The sequence below is a fragment of the Corvus kubaryi genome, unplaced genomic scaffold (genome assembly GCF_017639235.1).
Source record: "Corvus kubaryi isolate FWS band 111438036 unplaced genomic scaffold, C.kubaryi_AGA036_p1.0 37382, whole genome shotgun sequence".
In the NCBI taxonomy this organism is placed as follows: domain Eukaryota; kingdom Metazoa; phylum Chordata; class Aves; order Passeriformes; family Corvidae; genus Corvus; species Corvus kubaryi.
This window is the reverse complement of record NW_024581124.1, coordinates 5,536,159-5,547,864: the sequence shown is the minus strand read 5'-3', so window position 1 is coordinate 5,547,864 and position 11,706 is coordinate 5,536,159. Positions and strand designations below refer to the sequence as shown.

The window sequence follows — 11,706 nt, the reverse complement described above, 5'->3', positions numbered from 1 at the left end:
TGGGGTGTTAGCGCGGCCGGGTCCGCTGTGCTGGAGAGAGCCGCCACCTCCCGCCGGCCCCGCTCCGCCTCGCCTCGCCTCATCTCGCCTCGCCTCGCCTCGCCCCGCTCCGCTCCTCCGCCCCGAGCCCATGAGCCTGAACGAGCACTCGATGCAGGCGCTGTCCTGGCGGAAGCTCTACCTGAGCCGCGCCAAGCTGAAAGCCTCCAGCCGCACCTCCGCGCTGCTCTCCGGCTTCGCCATGGTGAGTGCCCGGCCTGGCCCGGCGGGCAGGGGGGTGGCACGGGGCCGGCAGCGCTGCCACCGCTTCTGTTTCTCCGGCCGGAGCCCACTGCGGGGAGGACGGGGGAGCCGGGCCCGGCCCGGGCGCTGCCCCCGACGCGGCGTGTGGCATCTGGGGCGGCGGGGAGCGGGGCGGGCGCTGCTGCCGCCGCCCCGGAGCGCCCGGCCAGCCCCGGGCAGAGGAAGCAGCGCTCCCGGCAGTTCGTTTCGGTAGCTCGTTTGTTTTGGAGCGCTTCATGGCACGAGTTCAGAGCTGCCTGTCGGCTTTTATCTCCGCCAGATAGTGCAAGATTTGTTTGATTGTTACATATTTCCCCCGCGGAGGATGCTCAGGACCGCAGAAGCCGCGGTGCCCGCCGTGTGTACCGTGGGCAGCTCCCCGGGGCGCTGAGTGCGGCGTCACCGTGCCGTGTTTCGGGGTGTCGGGAGCGAAGGGGCCGCGCACGGAGCCCCGCGGCGCTGCCCGGGTTGCGGGGCTTCCATGCCGCTCTTCTCCCAGACCGCGCGCCTTGCGCTGCGAGGGCAGGGGCAGCTCTTGCACTGGACCTGCTTTTAGATAACCAAGAAATACAACTGATTAAAGTTGGTGGTGCCACTCAGACTCATCCATCGTCAGTCCTTTGCAGTTGAGAGGTTTCTGGTTTTTATTTAAGGAAAACTAGGGTGTTGCTTAGTTTGGAGTGGTTTGCGTGGTTTAGAAACAGTTTTTTGTTCGTGTGTGTTTTCTTTCGAGTTTGATGTGAAGCACAGTGTAGTAGCCCGAACTGTGTCATATGGAAGCTCCATTTAGTTTGAAATACAGTAACTCACAGACTTCCTCATCTGCCCAGACCTCTGACATGCAAAGCTGCAAACTCTGTCCTCGGCCCCTTTATGCAGCTGTTACGAATCCTTCACGGTTTATAAATTCGGAATTTCACTCCTCTGACTCGCTTTAGTTTGATTTTTTGCCCCGCTTGTAACAAACTGAACATTTTCAGCCGTTGAATCTACTCCTTTCCAGAGCCATTGTTCCAATGATGCTGTTGGAAAACACAGCAGCCTCCTGACGGTCAAATAAATGTCACTGTCCTCCTTCAATGGCTAAAAACAGACCACAACTCTTCGGGAGGTGGTGGAGTGCTGCTCGTTTGACTGACAGGCAGCTGTGTTCACGCGTTTGAGTCGGTTCTCCTGGGGTAACACGCATCCGGCAGGGAGCTCACAAGCCGCTTCTGATAATGAGTTTTCCTTGTTGAACACTCGTTCTGCCGTCTCAGAGCAGTTTGAGGCTGCTTGAGTCAGGCCTCTACGTAGAGAGAGAACATGGGAAAAAAGTAGTTTGTTGGGTTTTACAGATTTTCTTTTAAGGGAGGGTGCATCTCAGTTAATGTAAATCCTATTATTTTAAGGTCATACTCAATGTCTTGAATTCCTTTGGGTTTTCTCTAAATATATGGTATGTGGACTCTCAAAATCCGTGGATACATGAGGTGAGGCTTCTGCTTGTTTCTCAATTCTTTAGAATTCTGGGGGTTCAGTCTCCTGCTGTTGAAAATCGCTGCTTTTGAATTTGTTGCTTACAGTATTTCAGGAAAAAGCCACTTTGTTTCAATTAACAAAATCTCTAATTGCCAGGAATGTTACATGTGAACATTCATGTTTTAGTTTTTCCAAGCTCCCCCTCAAAAAAATCCACTTCTTTTCTTCCTTTAACGAGTTCAGCGTGGAAATCCACCCCTAGTCTCTTCAGTTGTGCACTGACAGACCTAGTCCTACTCCTCTAGCCAAGACTTCCTAATCGAATTTCAGAAGAGATGAGTTAAATTTCGAATATTTTTAGATTTCTTTTAAAAACTTTGTTTATCTTTCAGAGTTGTCCCTCTGCCTTGAAAAGCTGAGCTGTTTTGCTGTCACGCCTGTGCATTGTTTACTGACTGCAGTTCTTTGGCACCTGATACTTGAACGAAATGCTGCTGAAGTACAATCTAGTCTTGGACCAAAGCTGACAACAGCAATGAAGGGTCATTGTTCCTCTCTTTTCCTTATCAGGCAAGGAAGAAAGAGGTTAAGTGACACATCCAGGACCACCCAGTGAATTGATGGGAATTGTCAGGAGTGGAGTGTGCTGGTTTCCATGCCAGCCCCACTGATCCTTGCTCTTTGATTAGACAGTACTTGCGTCCTCTAGTAAAAACTAAGTTTATCTCCGCTGAACTGTTCCCTTTTTTTGGACTATTTTTGTGTCAAACTGCAGCCATTTTGCGAAGTTTATTCCCTCAGGATTGGTGATGTATACCCTGGTGGAATGAGGCATGCCAAAGGCAAGGGATCGCTCAGACAGTGAGGTGGAGTATGAAATGCTCAGCCAGGTTTCAAACCCTGAAGTGTTATGTTTCCTCAGAAAATATTAAAAACCTGTTTTACAATTAGTTTTGTTTCAGACATCAGGATTTGCCACCGTAAGTGAGCTTCAGAAACAGTTGTAGGGGCTGGTGATGGCAACTGATGTGAGAGCTGAGCTCCCCCCAGTAAACCTGAGCATTTTTTTCACTCAGGTTTCCATGGATGCTGTCATCCAGTGCCACATGTCCAAGGGAAAATCCATGAAGTTTATAATCTTCATTTAGTATACTTTTCCAATTTATGGAGCCAGCAAGTAATATCACCCCCCTAAATTGTTAGAGGTAAAGAAAGAAATTGTACATTGTAGGGTGTGTGTAGTCCATGAAAGAATGGAGGATTCCTTCCATACATCACATATTTCTCACTTCTGTATTAGAGCCCAGATATTGTTGTGTGATCTTCCCTCTCATGCCTGGCTTTATCTGTTTTTATTTCTCAATCCAGTTTATTTGAATGTGGGAAATAGTTTGCAGATTGTATCCAACACTGCAAGCACCAGCTCATCTGCACCTACAGCAGCAGAGTCAAGAGCTTCACAGTGAACAGGGTGCTGGCAGGTTATTTTTGTTTGAACAATTATTCTGACTTGGCATCATTTTGTCACCAGGGATACATCACACAGTAGCATGACAATGTCACGATATGGGAGTCAGAAGTCGTAGGAAAGCTGTTAATTGCCAATAGTCATAAAACCAGAAGACTCAACATCTCCTCCTGCCACGAGTTAAAAGCTTTGTGAAAAGAACTGAGTCAGAGTTAGGGGTCTGAATTATACACTGTGGTTGGCTTCCTTATATGTAGGATTCAGATGATGATATTTACTAGGCAGCAGTTTTCTTTTAAATCTCTCTAGTGATCCAGGCTGGCTGGGCTTTGACTAGATGGGGATATATATGCTTCAGATATTGAATATCATCAAAGAATTGTCAACTCTTGCCTTTGAAATATGGCCCATACGGTCTCCTGAAGACAGCTTCAGTCGTGTTCTGCAGAAGACTGACTGTGGTGATAAATATTTCTGAAACTGATTTCCATAACAGTTGATGCTGAGGTAAGGTTAGGTGGGACCTGGGGCCGCTGGTGTCAGAGCTGTACAGGTGCTCAACACAGCATTGTCCTTGTCCAGTAAAGGTCACTTTGCTTTTCTAAATACTGAAACAGTCTCTATAGAAGTTTTTTAGCGGCATGTAGCTGGGTTGCTGGTAGAATAACATGAAACAATGGCATTTTGTAACCTGCAGGAAAGAGGCCCAGTTTTGTGGTTTCTGCTTCCATGTAGCCTTCTGTAATGCTACTGCACTTACAGGTTAGAGCTGTGCTGGAGAATCTTCCCCCACACAAGAAGTTTCTTTTATTCCAGTCACGAAAGGGAAGTTTTGTGCCTCCTTTGAACATCCCTGTCTCGAGGTTATAGACAAGCAAAGTAGGCAGTGTGGAGTATTTGGGGCTCTTGCTGTTCTGTCTTGGAGCAGCTGTAAGTGGCTGCTGTAGTTTGGAGGATGTAAAGGGGATACTGAGCCTCTGGATAACCTGAACTTGTACTTACTGAATAGATTTGCTGTAAGTTACACTGCGTGGAGGGGTGCTACCTCCTCAAGATGCATTTGCTCCAATCACACGGGTATTGCCTTTTCTTGTTTGCTAGCAAAATAAAATGAAATCCTATATTTGTATTCCAGTGTCAGCATCAGCAAATATTAATGTGTTTTGCCATTCTGCAGCATACAGTAATCTGCAGTCAAGATCCTGGACTAATGGATAAATGATGCTTAGTTTCCCTTCTGTATGAAACCAGTAAATAAGATCATTATTTTGACTTATCTGTTTTTAATTTCCGGTAAGTTATTCTGGCTCATACAGAGTCTCTGTATGAGTTGTTTATAACTCTTTATGAATGGTGCAGACAGTCTGTGAGAGCCTGGCTCTGCGCCTCTGCCTCTGGAGTGAATAGTAGTCAGGAAAACAGGGAGCCAGCCAGAGGAGCTGATTCCCAGTGATGCTGTGACACTCAGCTCATTATTGAGTTTCCTCTGTGGTCCCACCCATAGACAAGCAATGATGGATGGACCCTCAAAAATGCAGTTGTGATGTTTGATCAACACAGCTTTCTTTTCAGCCATTCCAGTGCTAGACTGTATAAAATGCAGTCCCAGTTCAGGGTTATGTTCCCACCAACCTGAGCTCAGAGGCATCTTTGTGGGGAAGGGGAAGAAAGGAAGTCATCTATAAATTATAGCTCATAGATAATACAGATTTACTTGAGATAAAGCTTTTTATTTCCTTTTCTCTACAGCACTGTCTACTGATTCTGAAAAAGATGTAAGCCTGTGATTTTAATTTAAAAGCAGGGGCTTTATTTAAGCCCCTCTGGTCAAATAAGACATGAGAGCATTATGAATAAGTAAGTGAAATGAACTTGGTCAAGGTATTATACTTTAAAAGAAGTGCAGATTCTTCTAGAGGGCAAGTTGTTAAATTTTTTGCACTGTGGTACTAATGAGGCTGCTGTGACTGAAATCCAGGACTGTTGAAGGCTTAACAAGGTTATGTGCCAGAATTCAGTTATCTTCTGAAAACATCTGAATACCCACTGTTTTTAGGCTTATGAGAGCTTCGAAAGTCTTGTGTCTTGGTGCCATGAGTCCTTTAGTTTTGTCAAGAAGCTGTACTTCAGATGTACAGCTTTGGCAAGAGCCATAGTAAATCTGTCAGTCATATCTGTAGGATGATCTGAAGTTAAAGTTAGCTCTTCTTTGAACCAGGGATTAGCCCAGATGACCTCCTGAGGTGTCTTCCAGCCCGTGTTACACTGTGACTACGCAGCAAGGCCGGGCACTTGCAGCATGGCAGCTGCACGGTCAAATCATGCAGCAAATGCTCAGAGAAGCTTTGAAAGTGGTGAAGGAGAAGGTGCTAAAAGTGTTGTATTGGAAAGTGTGCAGCCATTGACGACAGTTCCTGCCCTGAGCAGCTCTTCTGAACAAGTAGAGCAGGAACATATCCTGCCTAGAACATCAGCGTGTACCTGTGAGTTCAGGCTTTATATAAATTTGGATCATATCAGATGACCTCACCAGGGCCCTGTTCTTGCAGGTATTACTTTACAAGAGCAGTTGTGATCTGTTTATTTTGAAATTGCAGCATGAGCAAAGGAGGGAAGAACTTCTGACACTGCATCATTGTTAGAAAACAGGCACAGGCCCTCATGGTGAAAAATGAAGCTTTTTGTTTTAGGTGCCTGGCTCAAGCTTGGCCCAGGAAGTAAACTCAGAGTTGAAAAGAGTTGGCAGCTTTTCTGCTAGTTTACACTGAAAGAGTTCCCAAATTAGCTTCACTGAGAGTTTGAGGAGACAGAAAACATGAACTGATTTTTCACTTATGGGTCAGGCTGTCTGCCAGACATGAACACAAGGTGTTCAAAATCAGATGCTTGATATCATTAGTATGGAGGCATTGATTAATGGAAATACAAAATGTCTTCAATATTTGGTAAACTAAATACATCAGTTCTTAAAAGAAAATAAAGTCTTCCTCTCATGAAGCTCTTTAGTGCCATGTTTATGTTATCATACTAAGTACTAGGATAAAGGATTAAAGTGTCTTGCCATGCTTTGAATCTAGGAACAGCAGAAGACTTACAAGAAAAATCTTTACGTACGAAAATGAATCCTCAGTGGTGAAGGATTGCAATTGTTCTGTGAAAAACACAGGAAGCCCAACATCCCACGAGTATGTTGGGACTTAACAAGCAATCTTGCAGAAGAGAGACCTGACAAGCAAATGCTTATCCTCTCAAATGTGAAGTTTCCCACAGCTGAAAAATGGTATTTTTAAATCCTTGAGCAAGGACTGTATGTGCATTAATATAACTTCTTGTTGAGTTTCTTGTAACACGTGGAAACTGCTTACTAGTTGGCTGGGTGGTTAGGCTTATGACAATAAAAGCTTTCAATAAAGGAATTAAAAAATTGGCAAATGGCCTCAAATGCCTGTTGAAACATGTCTGAGCAAAACCCCGGGTTGCCTTAATATATTGGGTGCATTAGTGATTCAGAGTTCTGGTGTCCTGGAACATACATAAGAAGATGGGATCCAGGACTAGGTTAGCCTGGCTCAGCTCTTGCAAAATAGTGAGGTTTGAATGTTCCTGCTGCTTTTGCAGCTGTCTTTGGGCCCTAGTTTCCATGCCTCCCTGCATCCATATCACTCATGAATTTTTCTTCCTATCAGCTTGATGTGCTTATATTTCAGATTGGTGTCAGGTTTTTTCCTCTGCATTTTACCTGTATTTTGTCTGTTTAATGAGTTCCTTTGAGAAAGAGCACTAAATGTGGAGACCGTGGTGCATCATTTCCTCTTTGGAACTGTCCTTTGTCTGAAAGGCAAATTTACCAGGAAAGATCATTTCAGGAGAGCTGTTGGGATTGATGTCACTCATCAATTGCACATATGCATAAAACCACCTGGCAGTTTTTAAACCAGTTAAAAGGCATTCTAGTTCATTTGCTTTATCAGAAATATCCCAGCTGGTTTTATGAGTTTCCTAGTGCTGTTATTGAATGCTGATTTTTTTACTCCTTAGGCAAAGACATGCTTGGAGATCTAAGATTATAAAAGGGCATGGCCGCATATGGTAGTGAAAGGCTGGAGCATCTTCATGAGTAGCCTCATCTTTGGGGGAGCAATGATGCCTGGGAGCACTGTGTTATCTTTTCTGGAGACATTGTCTTTCCTCCAGCTTCTTAACAGGCTTGCTTGGCTGCCATGGGCATTTTGGAGACTTTCATGTTGTGAATCTGTGTTCCAGAGTCTGCTTAAATACTTTAGTGAAAGAATCTAGCTGAGAGCTCCATGGAAAGGTGATCTTTCTCATGAAAGGTTTCTGCACTTTAGAACTTAAACCCAAATATCCAAGGAGAAAGGACCACTGAGGCTGTTTCAGCAGTTCCCTGCCTTTGCAGCCTTTTGTGTTACACATACTTCAAAAGACTTTGTAAGTGAAAGATCAAAAGCTGCGTCTTCAATTTAACATAAAAGAAGAAATATTTCACTTGAGTGCAAGTATGCTCTTCATAAGGGTCAGCTGTTTTGCTGGCATGAGCTGGAGGTGGCAAGGTGGTTGTGGGTTTGCTCTACAACAGAACAGTAAGCGTGAAAACAGTGGCCTTTGCTTGATAGCTCAGACCTAAACGTGGACCTCATGAAAAGGGTGCAGATTGACATGAAGAGGAATGTAAATTACTCTGTTTGGATCAGATGATCTTCCAGAAACAAAGTGTAAACTTTGAATGACCTACAGTCAAATAATATATGATGTAGGTAACTGCATCTGTCTCCCTTCCTTTTCAGGTGGCTATGGTGGAAGTTCAGCTCGATGCAGAACACGACTACCCTCAGGGGCTCTTGATAGCCTTCAGTGCCTGCACGACTGTGCTTGTTGCAGTTCACCTTTTTGCACTCATGATAAGTACCTGCATTCTTCCAAACATAGAGGCTGTTAGCAATGTGCATAACCTCAACTCTGTCAAGGAATCTCCTCACGAGCGTATGCACCGGCACATTGAGCTTGCGTGGGCATTTTCCACTGTCATTGGGACTTTGCTCTTTCTTGCAGAGGTGGTGTTACTGTGCTGGGTGAAGTTCCTTCCTTTAAAGAAGAAAACTGACAGCACCCCACAGAGCAACAGTTCTACCATCACATCAGGACAAGCAGCAGCCATTGCATCGACGTCCATTATGGTGCCCTTTGGATTGATTTTCATTGTGTTTGCAGTCCACTTCTACCGGTCACTGGTGAGCCATAAAACAGACAGGCAGTTTCAGGAACTCAATGAACTTGCTGAATTTGCACGGCTCCAGGATCAGCTGGATCACAGAGGTGATACTGTCACCTCAGCCGTCACCAATTTTGCATAAACCTGCGCTTAAGAAGATAAACCCGCTATCCTGCTTCTGCCTTATGGTGACTCCCTGTGGATGAACTGGTCAAACTGCTGATTACCATTTAAAGAATAATTATAAATATTGTTCTAACCCTTTAGAGAAGGAAAAAATGTTCCTTTCATACAAGTTTTGCTATCTGAAGGAACGGAAGTTGGGGTGTGATTGCACTGTGTGTGCAGCCCTCCTCCTGTGATCACTGTCTCGCATCTTTCTCGTTAATGCTGAATGGTGGCTGTATAAATACATGGAAAATAACATTGTACATTTGGGTATTTGTTAGGCATGGATAGAGAAGTTGTGGGGTTTTTTTCTCTGTTTATCTGATGTTGGCATTTACTAGAAGATACTGCTTGTCCTACCCATATTGCATGGCATGATACAAATTACTTGGGACATGCAGCAATTAGCGCTTGGTTTCAGCGCTAGTGCTGCTCTCCCTGGAAAGCTTGACAGATGGTAGGAGTGAAAGCTTTCCCACCACTTTCCCCAGTATGTTTTGCTGCCAAGTAATTATTACTTTGCTGATTTCTCCAGTGCCTTTTTCCCGTGGCACTTACACATTTTGTAACTTGCTAAACACCCAGGACTAGACTTACTGCAATGTGGTGTGGCCACATGAGTAGGAATGAGACTCAACTCTTCCGTGGAAGAAAATAAAAGCAATAACTGTTTTAAAGTTCTCATGAGCTGGCACATGCTATCTGGAGAGATAGATTTGCCTGTTTCTCATTTAAGAATCCTTTTTAAAAAAGATGGAACTAGATGGAAATTATCACTGGATAATTTTTTTTTGCTTGAAAATCAGAACCACTGCTGGTTTTTTTCCAAGCCAAAGTAGTAATTATTTTATACTTTTATATTGAAAATATATTTTTAATAAACCCTCAGAAACAAGCAGCAAAAGGTGCTTTCTCTGTGTTGGATTCCCAAGTAATTAGCTATGCCTTGGTCTTCCTTGTTTAGAAAAGTGTTCTCCTTGCTGAAGTATTTAATAACTCATTATACATTTTTTGCTTCCAAAGGATCTGGAAGACAACTTTTCTTGATGTATATTTATTTATGGAAGTAGGTTATTTGTGATTAATATTGCTGCTTTCTTTCAGACACCTCTGTGACACCAAGGCTACTGTGTTGTTCATTTCCTCTCTAGGCAAAAACTTCCATTTGGTCTCCTAGGTAAGAGGCTTGTCCGTGAAAGATTCCAGCAGTTGTCCTGGGCTGCTTCAGTAATTCTGGCTATGTCTAGGAGTTGAATTTTTGGGAACACAGTTCTTCTATGGAGTAGCTTTGGGCTTTAATGGGTAAAAGCTGTTTTTTGAACACAAACTTGAGACAAGTTTCAAGCCAAAGGGAAGAAAACTTGACATCCCTGTCGTAGCTATCACTGTGGAATAGAAACCTGGGATTTTGCTGTGAGTCAGGAGGGACTGTGATAGTACAGTGAGCTGTGCCTAACAGCCTGGGCTGAACGTTGTCTCTCACACCAACCTCCATCTCAGGTTATCCCAACGTACTTGCAAACTGTGGGAAGTGCCTGTGGAGTTCAGGTGCAGAGTGTGGTTACTACTGGAGCAGATGGGGACTGATCTCACCTGTCAGCAGCACTGCAGTGCAAAGTGCTGACAAGGTCACCTGTGGTGCCTTTGTATTCTAAAAACATAACTATAAAAAAAAACACAACAAAAACCTACTGGGTTGTTTGGTTTTTCAGCAGCAGTCATGGTTCACAAGCAGCAAACAGCTTTCCACTTGGTGTTTTCACAGGTCCTGTCATACAGAGGCTAAACTGGATTTTCTCAGCTCTGCCATTACATGCTTCAAATATATTCTATTCCTAAAGTAAATCTGATGATGAGGATTGTAACTACAGGCTCACAGGTGCTCGTTCATGGAGCCCTGGAGGCATCGCTTTAGTAAAGGCAATATGGAAGCAGCATTCCAAACCACAAAATCTTGGTAGAAGGCACAAAATGTATTTTCCCATCCTTTACTGGAATACTAGTTCTGTCTTGGGGAAACAGGCCCCTAAATGCCCCCACTAAAGGAAGAAAACCTGACTTGGTATTCACACTAGAGTAACTGATTGAAAGGGTGTGGTCAGGTGTAAAAATTTTACTTGTCTGTAAATTTTGTATTTAGAAGTTACATGGTTCTGAATGGATGTCCAGAAAATCAGTTTTCAAAGTTTATTTTGTAAAATTCCTTGCTGTCCTGGATAAGTAACTGAATTTCTCTTTGATTTGTGGATCTTTTACAACAGGACTGAGAAGTGTGGGGTTTTCTTGTTGTTTAAAAGATACAGAATTAGAAACTAGTGGGACAAGGTTATTTTTCGTTTTCTCAAGCTGGTAGGCTCTGAGCTAATGGCGCTGTTATTACAGCTAATTTTCTGACTATTTTCTGCACTTTAAGCCATGATATCAAGTATGTTTTTTCTCATTTTCCACCTGTGGAAATGGTCATGAAAGTTACACCTTGGGTTCCTTCGTGACTGTGTACCCAGGCAGTAACCAGACACAAACACGTGGATCTAAACATTGAGTGCACTTAAAATTTTTTTATCCCTTATTTATACTAACGGTGTTAGGCATTTACCTCAATCATTTTAAACATTGGTTATTGTATATCACTTATTTGGGTATAAAATACTTTCATGAAATAAAATATACTCAATTGTTGCGGATTATTTGGTATCTAGAGGCCTAAAATATACTTGTTAATTGAAACATGAGCTGTTGTAACTTCAAAAGACATCTTGGGTCACAGGTATGTATTGGGCTATGTTTGGGGGCAGTGGAGGACACAAATACTTGATTGTATTTTTCTGTGTGCTTTTAGAACACATACTAGAAACCCTCCTTCTCTAAAGCAAAGACCTCGAAACCAACAGGAGGGTGATTTCTTTGCAGGAGGAATAAGTCAGAGGAGCTGCACGAAGAGTCGCTCTGCCTTTCTTGCAGCGTTTTGGTGCTTGTCTTTTGGGATTTTTTCCACTTAATTTTTTTCTTTTCCAAAATAATGGGGGTGGGAAGAGGCTACTGAGCAGAATGAAGTGTACCTGAGCAGCCTTGAGGGAAGGGTGAGGCAGACCACGAC

At 43.6% G+C, this 11,706-nt stretch overlaps 1 protein-coding gene across 1 annotated transcript; it reads left to right on the top strand.

Annotated features, from left to right (window-relative positions):
- Positions 1–6: 6 nt before the first annotated feature.
- ORAI1 (ORAI calcium release-activated calcium modulator 1) lies at positions 7–11,293 on the top strand. The gene is made up of 2 exons (XM_042035171.1): positions 7–244; positions 8,017–11,293. Exons 1-2 carry the CDS (start codon positions 131–133, stop codon positions 8,581–8,583), a joined length of 681 nt encoding a protein of 226 aa, XP_041891105.1. The 5' UTR covers positions 7–130; the 3' UTR covers positions 8,584–11,293.
- The last annotated feature ends 413 nt before the right edge of the window (positions 11,294–11,706 follow it).

What these genes read in the sequence shown, in the direction of transcription:
- ORAI1 (XM_042035171.1), top strand. Translation starts at nt 131, where the DNA reads ATGAGCCTGAACGAGCACTCGATGCAGGCGCTGTCCTGGCGGAAGCTC. An exon ending in TGCTCTCCGGCTTCGCCATG is followed by an intron (nt 245 to 8,016) that starts GTGAGTGCCCGG and finishes CTTCCTTTTCAG; the next exon opens with GTGGCTATGGTGGAAGTTCA.